At 56.9% G+C, this 18,314-nt stretch overlaps 1 protein-coding gene across 1 annotated transcript in view; it reads right to left on the reverse strand.

Annotated features, from left to right (window-relative positions):
• The window catches only part of MYOM3 (myomesin 3), a 48,446-nt gene that overhangs the window by 26,786 nt on the left and 3,346 nt on the right, over positions 1 to 18,314 (reverse strand). Inside the window, exons 3-15 of the mRNA XM_059376646.1 lie at positions 16,411 to 16,589; positions 15,959 to 16,039; positions 15,232 to 15,391; positions 14,367 to 14,524; positions 9,791 to 9,886; positions 7,878 to 7,966; positions 5,849 to 5,893; positions 5,249 to 5,389; positions 4,034 to 4,195; positions 3,132 to 3,273; positions 2,063 to 2,262; positions 1,253 to 1,306; positions 738 to 865 (exon numbers count right to left, since the gene is read on the reverse strand). Coding sequence (XP_059232629.1) covers positions 738 to 865; positions 1,253 to 1,306; positions 2,063 to 2,262; positions 3,132 to 3,273; positions 4,034 to 4,195; positions 5,249 to 5,389; positions 5,849 to 5,893; positions 7,878 to 7,966; positions 9,791 to 9,886; positions 14,367 to 14,524; positions 15,232 to 15,391; positions 15,959 to 16,039; positions 16,411 to 16,571 — 1,617 coding nt within the window. The 5' untranslated portion in view covers positions 16,572 to 16,589. The remainder of the gene's footprint in view (positions 1 to 737; positions 866 to 1,252; positions 1,307 to 2,062; positions 2,263 to 3,131; positions 3,274 to 4,033; positions 4,196 to 5,248; positions 5,390 to 5,848; positions 5,894 to 7,877; positions 7,967 to 9,790; positions 9,887 to 14,366; positions 14,525 to 15,231; positions 15,392 to 15,958; positions 16,040 to 16,410; positions 16,590 to 18,314) is intronic.

An 18,314-nucleotide genomic window follows, 5' to 3' on the forward strand; every position in this document is an offset into this window, starting at 1 on the left:
TGTGTCCTCGGGGCATGTTTTCAGGCCTGGAGCTGCTGGCCCGGCTGCGTGTGGCGTCTTATTTCATTCTCCATTTGCCGCCGGAGGAAACTGAGGCTCAGGGAGCTCAGGAACCTGGCTTGCACAGCAGAAGCCAGGATTTGAGTTGATCTTAACACCACGCTGTTTTTCACCCTGCCAGCTGCCTCAGCTCTGCTATGAGATCCGCCCTGCATGCACGAGCGGCCCACAGCCCCAGACACCTGCCCCTGCCCCATGTGGGTGGGAACTGCCTCCAGGCAGCCCGCCCCCAACCCCCTGCTATGGGAGGGCTGCCCACTGTGACCCTGGCTCGTGGGTACCCTCCCAACATGGCCTTGGCCAGGAATTCCTGCTGGACCCGATGTGTGGCCTCATGCCAGCCAGACCCGGGGGTGGGGAGGTACCCAGGAAATGGTGGATTGTACTGTTGTCACCATCATCTGTATGTCTTAATTCTGGGCATTTCCACGAACAGCCCCAGGAGCTGTTGCCAGTCACTGGCCACACGGGGCTCAGGTCACTTTGGAAGGTCTGCCCCCATGGAGGGGCAGGTACCTTCCAGGTACAGATTCTCCTCTAGTCTCTGAAAGCCACCCAGGGACACCGTCTGCCGTCTCTCCAGCTGTCCCCCTGCCCATGCCCCCCGATGCCTCCATGCGCCGGCGGTGTCTGCTTTTCAGCCCAGCCTGGGGCTGGGGCCCATGGGGTCTCTGTACCTTCTCCAGAGTGTATGTCAGGGGAGCTCTGCCCCGAGGCCTTGGCTCCTCCCAGCTCAGAACCACGTAGGCTTCACGGATCTCACTGGCGTGGACGTTGGTGGGGGGCGAGGGGATGGTCACAAAGTCTGGAATCAGAGTCATCGAGGAGGAGATGGGGTGGGCCCTCAGAGACCCCTCATTTCATAGACGAGGAACTGGGCCCAGAGAGGGGCAGGAACTTGCTCCTCGTCATCTAGCAGGGCCAGGCAGAGCCAGGGCCACAAGCCTCGTCTCCCGATGTCCTCCCCAGGACTTTCCCCAACATGCCACCTCCTCCACAAGGGGCACGGCAAGACGGGCCGAGGTCACCTGAGGACCCTGGCCTCCTCCAGATGGACCTCACCCGCCCTCGCCTCCCCATAGCCTGCACACAGACACCTTCCGCCTCTCGGCCACTTTGTTTCCCCGAGTTTCCAGAAACAAAGGAGGCTGACTCACAGCTCGAGGCAGAGTGTCAGGAGGTTCACACATACCTTCAAAATCATCTGTGTTGATTGTGATCTTGTTTCCCAGGTCAAAGGAGATCTCTAGGGTGGAGAACAGAGCACGTTGGGGGAGAAGCAGGGGGTGCAGGGTATGTGGGGGTGGGGCCGGGTCAGGGAGGGTCAGAGCAGGACCTGTCCACTCGGGGTGCTGATTCCTCACCCTCTTCCCAGTCCTGGCCTTTGGGCCCCTCATTGTGTGACCTCAGGCAGGTGCTCTCTGAGCCTGCATTTCTCCAGGGTCCAAAGTGGAACACTGCTGTTCTAGACCCTGAGAGATGCCCTGTCTCCTTGCAACAAATGGGGACAGAGGAGAAGTGATGGGCCTGGGGTTGGCTAGCTAGGGTAAGGCGGAGCTGGGAGGCAAACCCAAGTCAGGGTGACCCCTCAAGGCTGAAAGGGTGGTGCCTGCACCACCACCCCCATATCTCTCCCAGCTCAGGGCTCCTGAGGCAGGGCTGTTTTTCTCCTTTAGGGTATCTGAAGAAGGTGCTGTGGTTCCCCCCTCAGATTAGCATCTCCTGTGGACAGATTTGTGTTTCTTCCGTTAGACTAGTTGTCCCTTCCCCCTCAGGCTAGGGGTTCCTAAGGACAGCACTGTGCTTCCTCCCACAACCTAGGAGTGCCTGAGACTGTGTCTCCCTCATCAGACTAGCAGTTCCCGAGGGCTGTGCCTTGTCTCCCCCAACCCCTTGGAATAAGGCTTGGTATGGGGTCTGTGCTACCTGTGTCCTGCATGCAGCGGTCCTCAGAGTGCCCTGATGGATGCTCTAGAATGTTCCTCAGGGCCTCTGCACCCACCTGTCTTTCTCTGGTCTTCATCACGGTCGCGCATGACAACCAGTTCTGATGCCTTGGAGGGGAGGCTGCTGCCTGCTCTGCTGACGGCTCGCACCCGGAACCGATAGCTCTGGCCTTCCAGAAGGCCTTGGATGGGGCACCGACAGGTCCCGCCAGGGCCCTCGTGCCAGGGAACCCACTGCGCAGACTCGCCCTGGCACCTGCAGGAGAGAGGCCCCAGCTTTCAGGCCCTGCCCCCGACTCACACTTGCCGGGTCTGAGCCCCTACCAAGGCCATTCCTTCACCCCAGGCTACCAGTTCGAGTCCTGCTCTCCTCTCAAAACCTCGTGAATGATAGAACTCGGATTTTACCCAAGGGCCGCCCACTCCCTAACTTGGCGTGCGGTCCAGATGGACCCTCCAACTTTGGGCTCTCTGTGCCATCCGGGTACCACTGTCCTCACTTGGTACGCCGGCACGCACTGCCAGCTGGATGGGACAGTGGGCTCGTGGGGTCAGAATCCTGGCCCTACCACTGAAAAGCAATGTGACTTTGGGCAAAGTCATCACCTCATGTGCCTCAGTTTCCTCATCTGTAGAATGGGGCACCACAGAGTCCCCTGCTGCCCTGGACAGGATCGCAAGGACTCCATGAGGTTAGGCACGCAGCTTCAGTACCTGCTGTGAGGCAGGGCATCTGTCACCTCAGACTAGGGCCAGGACCTGGCAGCTTGTGCAGGGGGTGGGATGTTCCGGGCCCTCCCCTCCCCTCCGGGTCAGTGCTGTCCTGTCTCTCTCTGTCACTCAGAGAGGAAGGGAGCCAACATACCTACTCAGGCTCACTTCCAAGCACGTCATGTTTGCCCCTCCCAGGGTCCACACGGCTGACTCCAGTGGTGGAATTCCAGGTACCGGAGGTGACAGATTTGGAGGTGCGGATACCTTTCTCTTGCCCCTATATCATATGACCTGGTCTCCTTCCCGCCCGGTTCTGAGGCTAGGCATGGGGCTCCCTCTATCCTGTGGCCCCCGCTCTTACTCTCACGAGGTCTCCCCCAGGAGGCTCTGCCCCTCAAGAGGCTGACTCACAGCTCGATGGAGTAGCTGGTGATGGGGTGGCCCCGGGTGTCGCTGGGTGGGGTCCAAGTCAGAATGAGGCAGTCTCTGTTCACATTCAGGCATCGGACATTCAGAGGGGAACCCGGGGCCCCTGGCTTCTCGGCTGCTGCATCTGAGACCCCGAGTAGGGGGTGGGAGGAGGGGAAGAGGAAGGTTCCTCACTTGGTGTCTCTTTGGCCACAGACCGTCCCACTCCCTCCCAGCAACCACTTCAGGGGAACCCTCCAGGGCTCACTTGTGATCTTATGGTCCTCAAGGACCTGAACAATAGCTTCCTTTTTTTTCTTTTTTAAGATTTTATTTGTTTACTTGACAGACAGAGATCACAAATAGGCAGAGAGGCAGGCAGAGAGAGAGAGGGGGAAGCAGGCTCCCTGCCCAGCCCTCCTTTTTAACAACAGCATCTGGGAGGCTGTGGGAGTACCAGTCATTAGGGGCCCATTGCACTCTATGCCCCTGAATGATCAGTGTATTGAAACTGAGCCCTGTAGCATCCCTCCATTTTGTGGTTGGGAAAACAGAGTCTCAGAGGAAAAGTGACTTGCTCAAGGTCACCAGCTAATGAAGTGGAAAGTCAGGATTTGAACCTGAATCAGTTTAAAGACCAAGAGGCAGAACTTACCAGGTACTGGAATCATCCCAGCCCATGCTCAGTGCTCCCTCCACACCTCCCATTAGGTCTGAGACTCAAGCTGTATCTTTTTGGAGGGTCATAGGATGCCAAAGGGATTCTTGGAGACTCTCACTCAACACCCCTATTTATAACAGGGAAACTGAGGCCCCGAGAGGGCAGGGAAACTTGCCGAAGGTGCCACAGCCCATCTGGTTGCTGGGCTCCAGCTACACCTTTTACCCTCCAAGCCCCCACTCACCTCTCACAAACACGTAAGTGCTCTGCTCCTGGAGCCCCAAGGGGGAAGGCACCTGGACTGTGTAGAGCCCCTCATCCTCCTTATAGGCACAGGACACCTTCAGGGATGCCTGGCGGTCTTCATAGAGGATCTGCCGGCGTCTTGAGGATCTCAGTAGTCTCCCTGAGGAGAGGAGGGGTCCAATATGGGCCCTGGCTTCCCCTGGGTACCCTTAGATGGTCTGAGTTGAGGCAGCAGTGTGGCTGGTATGGCTGGTGTGGGTGGTGTGGGTGGTGGGGCTATAGCCTGAGGCTTAGCTGGGGAGTGGGGGAGGGGTTGGTGATCTCCAGGGCTCTGCCAACGTGGCCCCGAACTCTCCTCTGCTGAAGGTTTGGGGAGTGGGGCCAGGTCGGGGGGGGGATGGTGGCTCAACATGGGAGTGAGCATTTAGAGAAGTGGTCAAAGGCCCAGGGAGGAGTTGGAGGTGACAAAGTGGAAATGAGAGACGGGCCCTTTTGTGAGGGTCAGCGTCTCTGCATGGGGGTTGGGGGGTCACTGTGGGTGTTGGGGGCTCAGTGGGTGGGGGTTGTAAGCTCAGTGAAGGGAGTGGGGGCTTGCTGAAGGCATGGAGGCTCGGGAAAGGGGTTGGGGGCTCACTGAGGGAGTTGGGGCATCCGTGCGGAAGGTAGAGGGCCTGTTGAGGGGTGTGGGGAGAGTGGGGACTCAGCAGTGTAACCTCAGTGAGAGGGACAGGGACTCGGTGAAGGGGCCTCTGGGGCTCAGGAAGTGGGTCCTGCCCTGAGGCCACACCGAGGCCACACTGTGGGGCCGTCCTGCTCTGTGTTCCCCTCTCCTGTCAGGACCTCCATTCTGGAAGGTCTACACGTTTGGGAAGACATCTCAGCCTTATCACAAATGTCTCTCAGGGCTTGCTGTGGCTTTCCCACTCTTCTGCCTCCCCCGCCTCCCACCCCCTGCCCCCAGCCCCCAGCAGGTGCGGTCTCCCTAGGGGTGTTTGTCGGCCACTGTGCTCCTTGTCCTTTGGCTGCAAGCCTGGTCACAGGTGGGGAAGGAGGGTCAGACATCCTTCCCCTCCCTGGCTATCAGTGGGCAGTGGCTGTGACTGCGCCTTGGCCTCCCCTTGCCTCCCAGATGAAGAGCAGCGTGGTCCCTCTCTGGCTTCCATCTCTGCCCCTGAAGGCTGAGGACCAGGACGGAGTGGGGGGAGGGGCTCACCATCTTGGCGCCACTGGATGTTCTGCTCAGCATCCAACACATCTTCCGAGAATAAGCAGGACAGGGAGAAGGGCTCCTTCTCTCGCGTGAAGACTGGCTTCAGCACTGACGTGAATTCCACGTTGGGGACCAACATCAGTCCTGGGGTGGGAACAGATGTTAGGGCAGCAGTCTTCAGAGGCCACCTAGCCTAGCCTGGGACATTTCCACTCCTCTGAGTCAGGATGCATAGTTTCTGGGGTGCTCTTAGCCAGGAAGGAGGGGCCCTGTCCTGGGAGTGGGTGGAGGTGGGGCTGAGATTTATCTAGGTGGGATCAGATGAGCCAGAAGAGCCGCTATCCAAAGGCCATGCCCTTTTGTCTGTTTGGCTTTGCCTTTCTCACTCAGTTTTGGCTCCTGGATAGCTCGGCAGTTGGGGGCCACTCTGGGGTGCCCGGGGAGCCCCAGAAGCCAGTGGGCAAGTGTGAACAGCTCATAGGCAATGACATGTCTCTGTGGACAATGGTTGGTTAATATTCTGAAGGGAGTTATGGAAGAAGGTATGACAAGGAGCCCAGACACCCTCTTCCCCGAAGGCCGTGGCTCCCTGAGCCTCCTTACTTTTAAAGATCTCCGAATCGAAGCCAGCATCCTTCCCCACGTAAGCTGAAAATCCAAAGCAAATGGAGTTTGAGAAAGTTCAGACCTCATATCCCTATTAGATTAGAGGCAAGGGTTTGGCTGTGGGTTTCCATCCTGGTCTATTGGTGAGTCTCCCTCTGGCCGCTGGAAGTTCCTTCACCCCTCTGGGCCTCTCCTTTCTCGGTAACTTGGGGGCAGTGGCTCCTTGCTCTTGATGGTGGGGTTCTGAATAAGTGAGTTCACATGAACGAAGCCCTCAGCCAGAACTGGGCACACAGTTAGTGCTCAATAAATGGCGATTTCCATCCTCTGCCCAGACCCACTGTCAGGATCATGCAGTCTGCATAGAGGCCAACTCTGGTCTGCATGGGATTTCTGGTGGGGACAGAGAGCAGGGGAAGGGCAGCGCTAAGACTAGGGCCATCTGGGGGCTTATGGGTGATATCCAGAGCGATGTTGACAAAGACCACAGAGCCTAATAATAGCTCTTGTTCACATGGGACATATTAATTCACATATTATCCTCACAGTGCCTTGTCTATTAGTGCCATTTCATCCTCTTGTACAGATGAAGAAACTGAGGCATAATCCCCCAGCTAGTACCCCAGCAGCCTGAACCCATGTTGGGACTGGTCCCTGGTAAGGCCCTTCCTGAGTGATGCCTGGAGGGGGCTGGGAGGCTGCCCAGAGTCACACAAAGTCAGTGAAAGACTCAGGATTAGAACCCAGACCTCCTGCTTCCCAACCCGGGGCCTTTTACCAGTTGCTATGGAGATGAGAGCAGGGGAGTGATGGTAATGGCTGTGAGTGGATCCCCTTAGGAGGAGGCTGGCTGGAGTCTGAGGGTGGATCCCAGAGTTGCTAGCCTTGATGGAGAGAGGGGCAGGGGTCTGGAAGAAGGGATGGGAAGGATGGGTGGACAGAGGGAGGCAGGGCCCTGATCCTTGACCTTGGGCTTGAATCTAGGCATAGCCTATAAGGGCAGCCCAAATGCCAGAGAGAGCCGGACTGGCGGAGGGGACAGCTGCCTTCCAAGAGCTATTTGGGGAACAGGGCAGTTGGGAGGGAGAGGACTGTGAAGGACAAGGTCTGATGAGAGGCAGGGAGGGGGCTGGATGCCAGCCTGTCTGCTGCCCAGGGAGTGTGTGTAAGTGTGTGTGCGTGCGCGCACGTGTGTGTGTGTGTGTGTGTGTGTGTGTGTGTGTGTGTGCAACCTCTCTCTCAGGGGCCCTGAGGACAAGGCAGCAGTTTCCTGGGCCCAGAGACATGGCCTGCTGGCTGTGCTCCGCCCTCCTCATGGTGCGGGGAAGAGAGAATTACGGCTTCCCCAAACCCACTACAGGCCACGCTTTACCTCTACCATCTCTTTTAATTCACCTGAGCACCTGAGCGCAATGGGGGGAGACCCCCTTTACAGACAAGGAAGCTCAGAGAAGTGAAGCGAGGTACCCCAGGCTCACACAGCCGGTCAGCGGCAGAGCCAGAATGCGGACATGGGCCTGGCTGACTCCCGAGTGTCTCCCCGGCCTTGTGCCTCTCAGATGCCCCTGGGAGAACCCCACCAGTCGGGGAGCTGCTCCACTGGGAAATATGCACCAGAACCCAACTGGGGAAGTCAGGTCCAGGGGGGAGTTGGGAAGGCTCAGCCTTTCTCCCTACGGACCCCCTCAGGAGGGCTGGCAGGACCAGGCCACCCTCCTGGGGGCCATAAGCTGGGTCCTGACCCCCAGCCCAGCCCAATGAAGTGAACACGGCTTTTGGAGATAGTTGTATAGGTTGTGCAATCTCAGGGACTCTCCCTTATTCCGTAGGCTCCAGGGAAGTGAGTCTCTATGGCTGTCTTGGTCACTCGGTCCCAGGTCCAATAGCCCTGCATCAAGGGCCCTCCCAGGCCTAATACCCCTGCATCAAGGGGCCGTTCTCCAGTCTAAGTGCAGATTCACGTCCTCCTCTGCTCACCCTGGGGGTGCTGCGGGCTAGCCTGACTTGTGGGAATGGGAGTGCTTACTTCGGACAAGGACTTTGGCAAAGGAGGAGGCCTGGCCATAGGCATTCTTCACCTTCACCGTGTATGTGGCTGCGTCCTCCACGGTGCATCTGAAAAGGAGAGAGGAAGGGCCCCCCGAGACTGCTGGGCTCCATGGGAAACTCAAGTCCCCACGTGTGGGTGGGAGAGGCAGGCATTCACATGAAGACTTGGCAGGGGGTGGGGGTGGGGACTTTAGGCTCTGGTTCAGGCCCCAGCTCTGAAATGCTGTGTGCCTTTGGACACACAGGCACTGTGTGCCTTTGCTGTGTGCCACTGCCCTTTGCTGGACCTCAATGTCCTTCTCTGAAGAACTAGGGACACAATACCAGCCTATCCCAACTCAGGTGAAAGAACTGTGAAAATATGATTGTCATTCCCGAGTTGGTAGGATCAGACAGGTTAAGTGACTTGCCCAGAGTCACACAGCACCCAGAATTCAACCCAGCATTAAGGTGACAAGTTCGCTCCCAGGCATAGCCTCCTGCCCTGTCAACACCTCCCAATCAGAGTCCAGGAGCAGGAGCAGGGCACAGACTTAGAGCAGGAGCGGGGCACCCCTGCCAGTCTGTGTCAGAACTGGGCCAGATGCCCAGGTGTGCTCAGTCTCAGTCCTTGGTCTCATCACTAGTCAGGCCAACCCCATCTCATTCCCAGAGCTTGTGCCGGGTCCATTCCAGGGCTACACTGGGGACACAGAGAGTCATTGGGTTGTGGCCATCTGGCTCCATCAGCAAGCAGAGAGGTTCCTTCGAATCCCCACTCTTAACTCGACTGCTTGGGGTGGGAATCTGTCCTGCTTCAAGGACTGGGCCCACCTGCCTCTCCAGGCAACCTTGACCCTGCATGCCTTCCCTGATTGCCCAGCCCACGGCCCCCACCCTCTGTGGTCTCCTGTGGTCAGATACTTATGTCCATGTCTCCCCACTTTGCTTCTGGAGGGTAGGATCGATGTCCTGTCCAGATTTGTGGCTCTGAAGCCCAAGTTGGTTGAGAGGAAGGGATTGGTGTATTGGAAGGAACCCAGCGGGAGGGAACGGCCTCAAACTCAGGTCCTGCCTTATACAAGCCATGCAGAACCCTACATCTTTTGGAGCCTGGGTGTCCTTTACTGCACCACGGTCAAGGCTTCCCTGCGGGAATGGTGATGAGCAGCATTAATTGTATGTGTGTGTGTGTGTGTGTGTGTGTGTGTCCCCTTATACAGGGCTTGGCACTGGCAGGAAGTCAGCACGTGGTGTCTCATGGGAGCCCTAATGTGTGCTCTGGGGATCACTGTGCTCACAGCCCCTAGGGCCTGCACTCCATGCGTGCTGCTTCTGCCTTCATTTTTTTTTTTTTAAAGTAGGCTCTGCACCCAATGTGGGGCTTGAACTCATGACCCTGAGATTAAGACCTGAGCCAATATCGAGCTCAACTGCCGGAGCCACCCAGAAGCCCCACTCCTTCTCCCTTCAAAACCATGCTTAAGAGTCACTATCTCCTGACAGGCCCATCCAGCTGTCTCCCCTCCAGCTGCCTCTCCTTGCTCCTATGCCTCTGTGTGTGTGTGTGTGTCTGTTTTCTCTCCCCGGCAGGGAGCACCCGCAGCATTCCCAGCTCAGCCTTCAGTCTATCCAGCTGGCCTCTGGCTCTGAATTTCTTCTCGTGTATTCCAGGGCATTGGAATGACATAAGAATATCTGTTAAATACTGATTTCCAGGCCCCATTCCAGAATAAGACCTACTTAACCTGACTCTCTGGAGGCAAGAGGAGGCCCCATGTCATGAATGAGCACCCCAGATTCTTCTGAACACGAGGCTGACTCAGTTAATAAGGATTTGAAGTCTTGCTCGGGCTTCGGGTGGGTGGGGGGTTGGGGCTTGGAGGTCATGGGTCTCTCTAGGGGTCTCACCTTCTAATCTCCAGCGTCAGGAGCCCATAGTTGTTGGTGATTCGGTACTTCCCAGCGGGAAAGAGGCGGGGATCGATTCTCATGTCATTTTTGTACCTGTGGGGACACAAAGGTCTGTGGCAGGCAGCGTGCCTCTGAGGGGACAGGACTCGGAGGCTCTCAGGCCTGGATTCCAACCTCAGCTTTGTGCTGTTCCCTTGTCTATGGGACGCGAGACAGCACCTCTCTGCTCTGAACCTCAGTTGTCCTCATCTGTGAGATGGGAGTAATAAGAGCACTAACTTCATAAGGTTGCAGGGAAAATCAAACGCAGCAAGATACGTAAAGCTTTTCTCTAGTGCCCCGAGCACTGTCCACACTCCGGGGTTCATTTTCCTTCTGGGAAGGGTCGGGGGACAGAGAAGACGGAGCCTATTAGTGGCAGCTGCCCTCTGAGGGGGTTGCCACAGAAGGTGCCCCATTCTTCCTCCCTTGTCAGCCTCTCAGGAGGACGGTTCTTTATCTTGGCGCTCATTAGGGTGCTTTGAGACAGCTTGCCGGGGTTCTGAACAGAAGCCTTTGGAAATTTGTATAAGAAGCTCTTTATTGGTCTCCAGAGACCATTCCCCCTTCCTTCCTTCCTTCCTCTCTTCTTTCTTTCCTTTTTTTTTTTTTTTAATATTTTATTTATTTATTTGACAGGCAGAGATCACAAGTAGGCAGAGAGGCAGGCAGATAGAGAGAGAGGAGGAAGCAGGCTCCTCACTGAGCAGAGACCCCTATGCGGGGCTCGATCCCAGCACGCTGGGATCCTGACCTGAGCTGAAGGCAGAGGCTTTAATCCACTGAGCCACCCAGGTGCCCCTTTCTTTCCTTTTTCTCAAGTTGGCTCCATGCTGGGTGTGAAGCCCAACACAGGGCTTGAACTCACTACCCTGAGATCAAGACCTGAGCTAAGATCAGGAGTCCAGGAGGCAAAACCACCTGAGCCATCCAGGGGCCCCTCCTTCTTACTCTAAAGGAACAGGATTCATCACTGAACCGCCCAGTGTGACACCAACTTCCTGCCCTCTTTTTCTTTTTTTTAAGATTTTAAAAATTTATTTGACAGAGAGAGATCACAAGTAGGCAGAGAGGCAGGCTGCAAGAGAGTGGGGGAAGCAGACCCCTCACTGAGCAGAGAGCCCGATGCAGGGCTCGATCCCCAGACCCCTAGATCACCACTTGTGCCGAAGGCAGAGGCTTAACACACTGAGCCACCCTGGCGCCCTCCTGCCCTCTTTCTACTAGGTGTGGCCATGTGACTAAGACTTGTCACCACAAAGTAAGCACAAGTGCCATGTGGCCGCTACTGATGACCCTTTGCCCCCTTCTGTGTCATAGTTCCCTCCATGTGACGGCAAGAATGTGGCCCAGACGGTGGCCATCTTGCACAAGGAAACCCAGGGCTGTGCCCTCCAGCAGTGAGGGGAGCAGAGTCTGTGAGCATAGTCACACAGCTGCCCCAACCTGTCCAACTCAGGCGCACAGACAAAAGAAAAATAAACTCCCGTCTTATTAAAGCCATTAAGAAAATCTCCGTGCCCAGCCTGCGTCCCAGATCATTCTGGAGTCAGAATTTCTGGGGATGGGGCTCTGTCCACAGCCCCTTGTTGGGGTTTGGAGGCCTAAGGAGTCACAGCTGGTGAGTGAAAGTCTGTGAAGTCTGGGAGGCCTGGGTTCTTGACCCAGCTGGCTGGGTGACCTTGCCCAAGTCAGTCCCCCTCTCTGGGCCTCTGTGTCTATGAGGCTGTTGCGGGCACAGTCAGTCCCAGTGGTGTCTGAGGTCGAAAGGAGGCCACAGCCAAGAGAGGGCGCCCTGGGCTCAGTGCATCTCCTTCCTGGGACTCGGCTCCCCCCCACACCCTGTTTGTGTCCATGGCAACCAAACAGTGCCACACCCACACCCCATCACCACCCCCCTTCCAGGCTGCACCCTCTTCTGAAAGAAGCCCAACTAAGTCTTCTTTGGGGAGGGCAGTGCCGTATCTTGACAACCAATCTTTCTACCTCTCCTAGGCCTGGGGGCCAAAGTCAGTTCCCCCTACCCCCACTTATCAGGAACATTCCAGACACCTCGGCCTGGCCAGCTTCCAACTTTCAAAGGAAAAAGCAGCAGCTGCAGCTCTGGGCAAGGCCTGGACAGCCAGAGACTTCGGTGTTCATCTTGCCTCTCGCTGGGGCCCCGTCTCCCACCTCAAGGCAGCCCCGCGAAGACACAGGCTGTGCAGCTGACCCTACGGGACAGCCAGTCATAAAACAGTGCCCAGATGACTGAGGCGCGGCGTCGGGCCCACAGCCTGGCTCAGAGAGGCCCTCATAACACAGTGAGGTTTTTATTATTTATCTCAATGTTTTTTTCTTCACAGATTTCCGTCTTGGGTTTTACTTTTGAAGGCTGCTGGGCCTGGGAGACTGATACCGATATCATCTAGAATCATGGCCAGGGCCTACCTCTACTACCTTAATGTGTCCAGACTGGGCCTTGCCTGACTTGTCTTGTTGTTGTCCCTGCATTCAGGAAGTGCTCAATAATTGCTGAATGAATGTACTCGCCTGACGAGCTTGGGTGTGCTGGGATCTTCCTTTTGACCAGGGGGAGGGTGTCTGCCAGGAGCTGGTCAAAGCCTGGGGGCCAATGCCAGGACAGTGCATGACCCTGTCCAAACCGACAGCCGACGGTGGAAAACCGGATCCCCAAAACCAGGAGCACCGGGGGCCACCTGTGTTGCTTCTGCTGGAGGGGTGCCTGGCCTTGCTTCTACCACTTACCACAGTCAGCTTCTACCACTTACCACACTCAATTCCCTGTTGTGGCAACACTGCTGGCAGGGTGGACAGGAGTCTCTTCTCTGAGAGGCTCCTCCGGAATGCCTTAGTTGTGGGCCTCAGTGCCAGAACAGCACAGGGCGGGGCGGGGCCACCGGGCAGGACAGCTGAGGCACTGACCCCCTCCTCAACCCAGGCCAGCTGGCAGGAGCAGTTCTCCTACCTAGCCAGCTGCTTGCAGCCAGGGACTGCCTTGGTCCCCATAGAAATCCAGTGCCCAGCACGAATTCCAGCTCCCTGCCCCCTTTTGTGATTGCATGTCATCTGGCAAGGACCAGCCCCGAAGCCCGCTTCCTCGATGCCTCTTCTGATTGCTCCTGGCCTAAGTGCTTTCTCTGTCTCTGACTTCTGAAGCATTACATGTGCCTCAAGGAAGAACAACAAGCCCAATTTTCACTTTCGAACTCTCTAGGCTGGTAGCAACACTGACGGTTGGGAGGCAAGAGATCCAAGTTTGAATTCGGACTCAAACTGGCTGTGTGACCTTAGACAAGTCACACTACCTCTCTGACCCAGGGGTGGCCCCAGGGCTCAAAGGAGAAGAAAGTGGTGGGTCAGTAAAAGTGGGTTCAAGGATACAATGTTGCTTTTTTCCTTCATGATCTCCATTGTTTATGTGCTTATCCTCTCTCTCCTACTAGACCATGGCCTTATTCACCCTCAAGATCTGGTTTATGTGTCACCTCCCCTGAGAAGCCTTCCTGGATCCTTGAGAGAGAGGCAGCCACCTCGCTGTCTTCATCTTTACTCTTGTATTCCCAACTGCACCCATGAATGTACTTCTCTGTACAATGACATTTCTCTTTGGGGCTGAGCATTCTTTGAGGGGAGGGTGTGTGGTTCATTTCTATGCCTCAGTGCCCGAGTCTGGGGCTGGGGCCGATCACTCTGCTGGTAGCTATTTGTTGAAATCCTCTCCTTATCCCCCAGCATACCTGCCCCTGGTCTAAGACCCAGGGGGAGCCCCCTAAACAGTGGGAGCCACTTGCCACCCCCCCCCCCCCCCCCCCCGTCCCCGCGGTCAGATTCTGCTGTGGTTACACTTCCAGGAATGGCGTCTTCTACTTTCCCAGCCCCTCTCAAGCTCTGAGGCTTCCCCGTAAGTGTGGCATTAAATCCTCACCACAAGCAGGCTGGGCAGGAGGCCTTCAACCCATTTTACAGAACAGGAGAAAGGAACAGGACCGGAGAGGTTGAGATGTGGCTGGAGTCACACCTTGCGTTTGTAGAGAGAGTAAGGTCTGGACTGGACATAGGGCTCTCACTCCAGGTCTGAGTTCCTCGCTATGGGGCGGGGGCGGGGGGGGGGGGATGCCCTCCCCGCCTCCTGTTCTGCTCCTCTGCCCCCTGCCTGCTTCCCGCCATCATCTTCCAAGCCTGGAGACGCCCAGCTCAGAGCAGCTGCCTTCTGCCACCAGAGTCCTATTTTTCCAAGGGCTGGCTCCCCAGTGGCCCCGTCTTCCTGCCCCAGGCTGGCCGGGAGGAGGCTAAGAATAACCCATCCTGAGCCTTGGAGCAGCTGCTGCTCTCTCGGGGGAAGGGGGGGGGCGGGCCGAGCTCAGGGTTTGTGGGGTTGCAGCTTTCCTAAGGCAGCAAGAACTTCAGGGGGGAGGAAGTGGGCTCCTGGAAGGAGGTGCTGGGATGTAACGTACACACACTCCGTTAACCCTGCGAGCTCAGAGCCTGGGGGCAGGTGAGGACCCCCTTCTCTCCGGCCGCGGTGGCTTACCAGGTGACCTGGGGTGGAGGCGAAGCCTGGACAGTACAGGTCAGCAGGACCGTGGCGTGCTCCCAGACGGCGTGGGAGCGCAGAGGGATCCAGAACCAGGGCCCCCGGCCGGAACACAGCTCCCTCAGCTCCTTGGCCTCCCGGACCTTCTCCTCTGTCTGGAGGTGGGAGGGATCTGTGACTCCCATGAGCCAGGGGATCACATCTCCCCATCTTTGCTGTCACCGTTCCCCTGCACATGCAGGCTCTGGGAGGGTCAGCTGAGCGGCGAGGTGGCACAGAGGGCAGGGCATGGGCTTTGGAACAGCTGGCTTGGGGGGTCAAGGCCAGATTCTGCCACTTCCCGCCTGTGAGACCATAGGCAAGTCCTCAGTTTCCTTATCTGTAAAATAGGCGTGATAATAATATTCCCCCACCTTCCTGTGGGGTTGTGGTGAGGATTAAGGGAGTTAGAATGTGAAAAATCACGGGCAATGAGAAAGCCCATGTGAGTGTTAGCTATGCTCTCCTGCCCTGGGAGGGGGCACCGAGGGTGGCTTCAGATCCCTGATGTTTGTCAGGAATAGTATTTCCAGAGGTTCTTCTGGGAAGGTCAGTTTACAAGCCCAGTCTGGTTTAAAATCCCCACCTCATCCCTGAGAGTGTATACACCACACACATCTGTTTTACAGGTGAGAAAACTGAGGCTCAGGAGGGGTCAGCTGCTTGCCCCCAGGTCACACAGCAGGAGGGCGGGGACGCCAGCCTTCAGACCCAGTCCTAGACCAGGGCCTGGACTCTTTCCGGGATGTCCAGCCACCCCTTGGGAGGAAGGCAGGTGAGGTGGGTGGCCCGTGATGGGTCGCAGGTCCCCAGACCCTCTCACCCGCTGCCTCAGCGCCTTCCGGTCGCGTCTCTGGCGCAGCAGCCACTGGGTCTGCAGGAAGGCGATCTCCGTCTTCTCCCAGTCGTTGCCGAAGCCCACTCGCTTCTGCCCCCGCTCCTCCAGCTCCACGGCGGAGGTCTGGCGCCTCAGCTGGGACTCCCTGCGCAGCAGAGGCCGGCAGCGGCCGAGGGCCCAGGGTTCGTGGGGGCACCCTGGCCAGGGCCTCCCGGCCTCCCCACGCCAGCCTTGCCAGCTGCACTTGAAGGTTGTTGAGGACAAGAGCAGCTTTTAATCCTCTCTTGCTTCCAAAATACCTGAATGCCCTGCTTTCAGTAGGTGCATAATAAGTACTATGGCTACAGTCCCAAGGCCCTTTCACAAGTCTTTGTTCCTCTTGCCTTCACGACGACCAAGTGGTTAGGAGTAGTCCCCCTATTTTATAGGGCAGGGACTTGCTTCAAGCTGCTAGGACCAGGAACTGGGCCTTCTAACCCAGGTCTCGGCCTCCCAATGCTCTCTGGCAAAGCCCTGTGGTGATGTGTGGCCCCCACCCTCTCCCACAGGGGTGGGTCTCACTACTGCCGGGGACCCACCCAGAGAGTGTTCTAGGCCCCTGTGCTAGATGTAACTCTGGGCAGAGTCTGTAAGTCCAATGTAGGAGCCTAGTAGAGGCAGGGGACTGGCCCTTTCTCAGCCCAGCGCTGTCTGAAAAGGTCACCTGACTTACCGAGATGTCTCTGAGGAGGCCGTCAGAGCCAGGGCGGCTGCGAGGGCGTAGTCTGCAGCGCTGAACTGATACTCTTCCTCACTGCCCGGGGGAAAAGGGAGTTAAGGGCTGGTGCAGGATTGCCTGGAGATCTGGTCCCAGTGTCCCTGAGCTTAAGGCAGCATCTACCTAACCTGTCTCAGGACACTAGCAAGCACAGCTTTGCCTCCCCCCTCAGACTGGGACCTCCACAAAGCAGGGCTGTGTCTCCCCCCTCAGACTGGGATCTCCACAAAGCAAGGCTGTGCTTCCCACCTCAGGCTGGATTCTCCAGAAAGAAGGGTCTCCAGATGACAGTGGTGAACTTCTTACCTCAGACTGGCTTATCCGGAAAGCAGGCTATGCCTCCCCACTCAGACTGGGGACCCTTCGGGGTGGGGCAGTGGCCTGGGTGAGGTCCCTGATGATCCCACCTGCTGCGGAAGGTCCTCCTCCGCACTGAGGAACCCATGTGCAGGCTGTGCTGCCGCTCCTCCTTGTGCTCCTCCTCCTGGCGGTGTTCCAGCCGGTGGACCTCCACGGCCTGGGGGGGCCGGGGCTCCCCCACATTTCCAGGGCTGTGGGGCAGAGTCATGGCTGCGAGAGCAACAACCTGCCAGGTGGGGCGCACGGTCATTCTACCAGGCACCTGCCCATCCCTTCCCCACGTGGTCCCGGGCATCCCTGGGAAGTTTGTGGGGTGGGAGTTCTCGCTCCAGGGGGCAGACAGCAGGGAGACCAGGGAGGGGGCAGGGACCTGGCCAACAGGACAGAGACAGGCTTCGCACTCTGAGCCTGGCTAGTGCATCAGTCCTTGCACTCTGCGGCTGCATGAGCAACAGCTCTGCCTTTCCCTGCCTGTGACCTGGGCAAAGTCTTCCCTTTTCTGGGCCTCCACTGATGAGTGATCCAACACTGTGGTGTCCGAGAGCTGCTCTGTGACTCAAGATGGGCGGATGTCCTCACTCTTCCTGCACACGCCCACCCAGCCCTACCTCGGAGCCTTTGCCTGCTCTGGTTGCTGCTCTGGGGGGAGCCTTTCTCCACTTCTGGCTTGCTGAGCCCCACTCAGGCTTTACAGCCCAAGCCAAGAAAGCATACTTCCGTTGGTGCAAGGGTCAGGGGTGGGGACTCTGGGTGTGGTCCCGCTTCTCATTCCAGCTATGGGTGTGTGCCCTTGGGCAAGACTCTGTGACTTAGTTTCCTCATCTGTGAAATGGGTCTACTGACTTTCCGGGGTGGTGGTCAACGTTAGAAGAGTGCTAGGAGCATAGCAAGTGCCATGGAAGCGTTAGATATTAGCATGCTTTTTCGTAGTAACCCTGCCGAAAAACTACCCGCCACCTAGAATTTTTCTCTCCTTTAATCCTTTTTTATGCTTTTTCTGTCTGCACTCCACAGTCTAGCTGTGATTCAGAAAACACCTCCCCTTATGAAATTATTTCTTATTTGTACATCGTCACTCTCCAACAAGACTGTAAGTGAGTTAAAAGTAACAACAGTGAGTGTTTTCAGTGTGCTGGCCCCATTATCTTCCTGTCTTACTGATGAGGAAGGAACGTGCTTGTCCAAGTTCACACAGCTGGTTGAGGTTGGGACTATGAGTGGCACCAGACTCTGAGCTCTCTTGACATCTATGACACATGTCTACTAGAGACCAGGCCTTGACTGTGGCTGGGCACACAGTAGGCCACAGGGCCGTTCTTCTCATAAGGGCATCATGATGGAGGGCTCCCCCTTTGTACTCCTGAGGCTCAGGTCTGGGCCACAGGTGGTACCCAGTCAGGGCTGGGTTCAGTGAGTGTGGAGGGAGCCTCAGGGATCCGGGAGTGACTCCATGAGTGTGGAGAGGCAGGTAGGGAGAGTGGGAGGCCCAGGGACGAGCTGTTTTGGGTTCTTGCACAAAGTTCTTGCCCCAGTCTGGGCCGTGGTGTCACAGCTGGTCTCTGAGGGTCCCTCTGATGCAAAGGCTCTAAGATTCAGACCATAGTCCCTGGAGTGGCTTCCATATCTCCTTCAGGTGGGAGTTCAGGGGGGCAGGCCTCTGACCTGGCGGGTCCTTGACGGGCTTAGACCTGATATTGTCCTTGGCCCCAGTCTCCCTGAAGGTCCTCCTGGCAGTGGTGGAATATGTGTGTGTGTGTGTGTGTGTGTGTGTGTGTGTGTGTATACCACTTCTCTAAGTCCATAGCATGGGAGATGGGCCCGCTGGCCTCATTAGAGCACCATGGCCCTGTGGGCCTGCTGTGGGGTGTCAGGGGAGACAATCTCCATGGGCATTTACCCTTTTTAGTTCCCAAAAGTATGCTCCCTTTTAGTATCTGGATTACTGCAGTGT

This window comes from Mustela nigripes, chromosome 14, assembly GCF_022355385.1.
Source record: "Mustela nigripes isolate SB6536 chromosome 14, MUSNIG.SB6536, whole genome shotgun sequence".
In the NCBI taxonomy this organism is placed as follows: Eukaryota; Metazoa; Chordata; class Mammalia; order Carnivora; family Mustelidae; genus Mustela; species Mustela nigripes.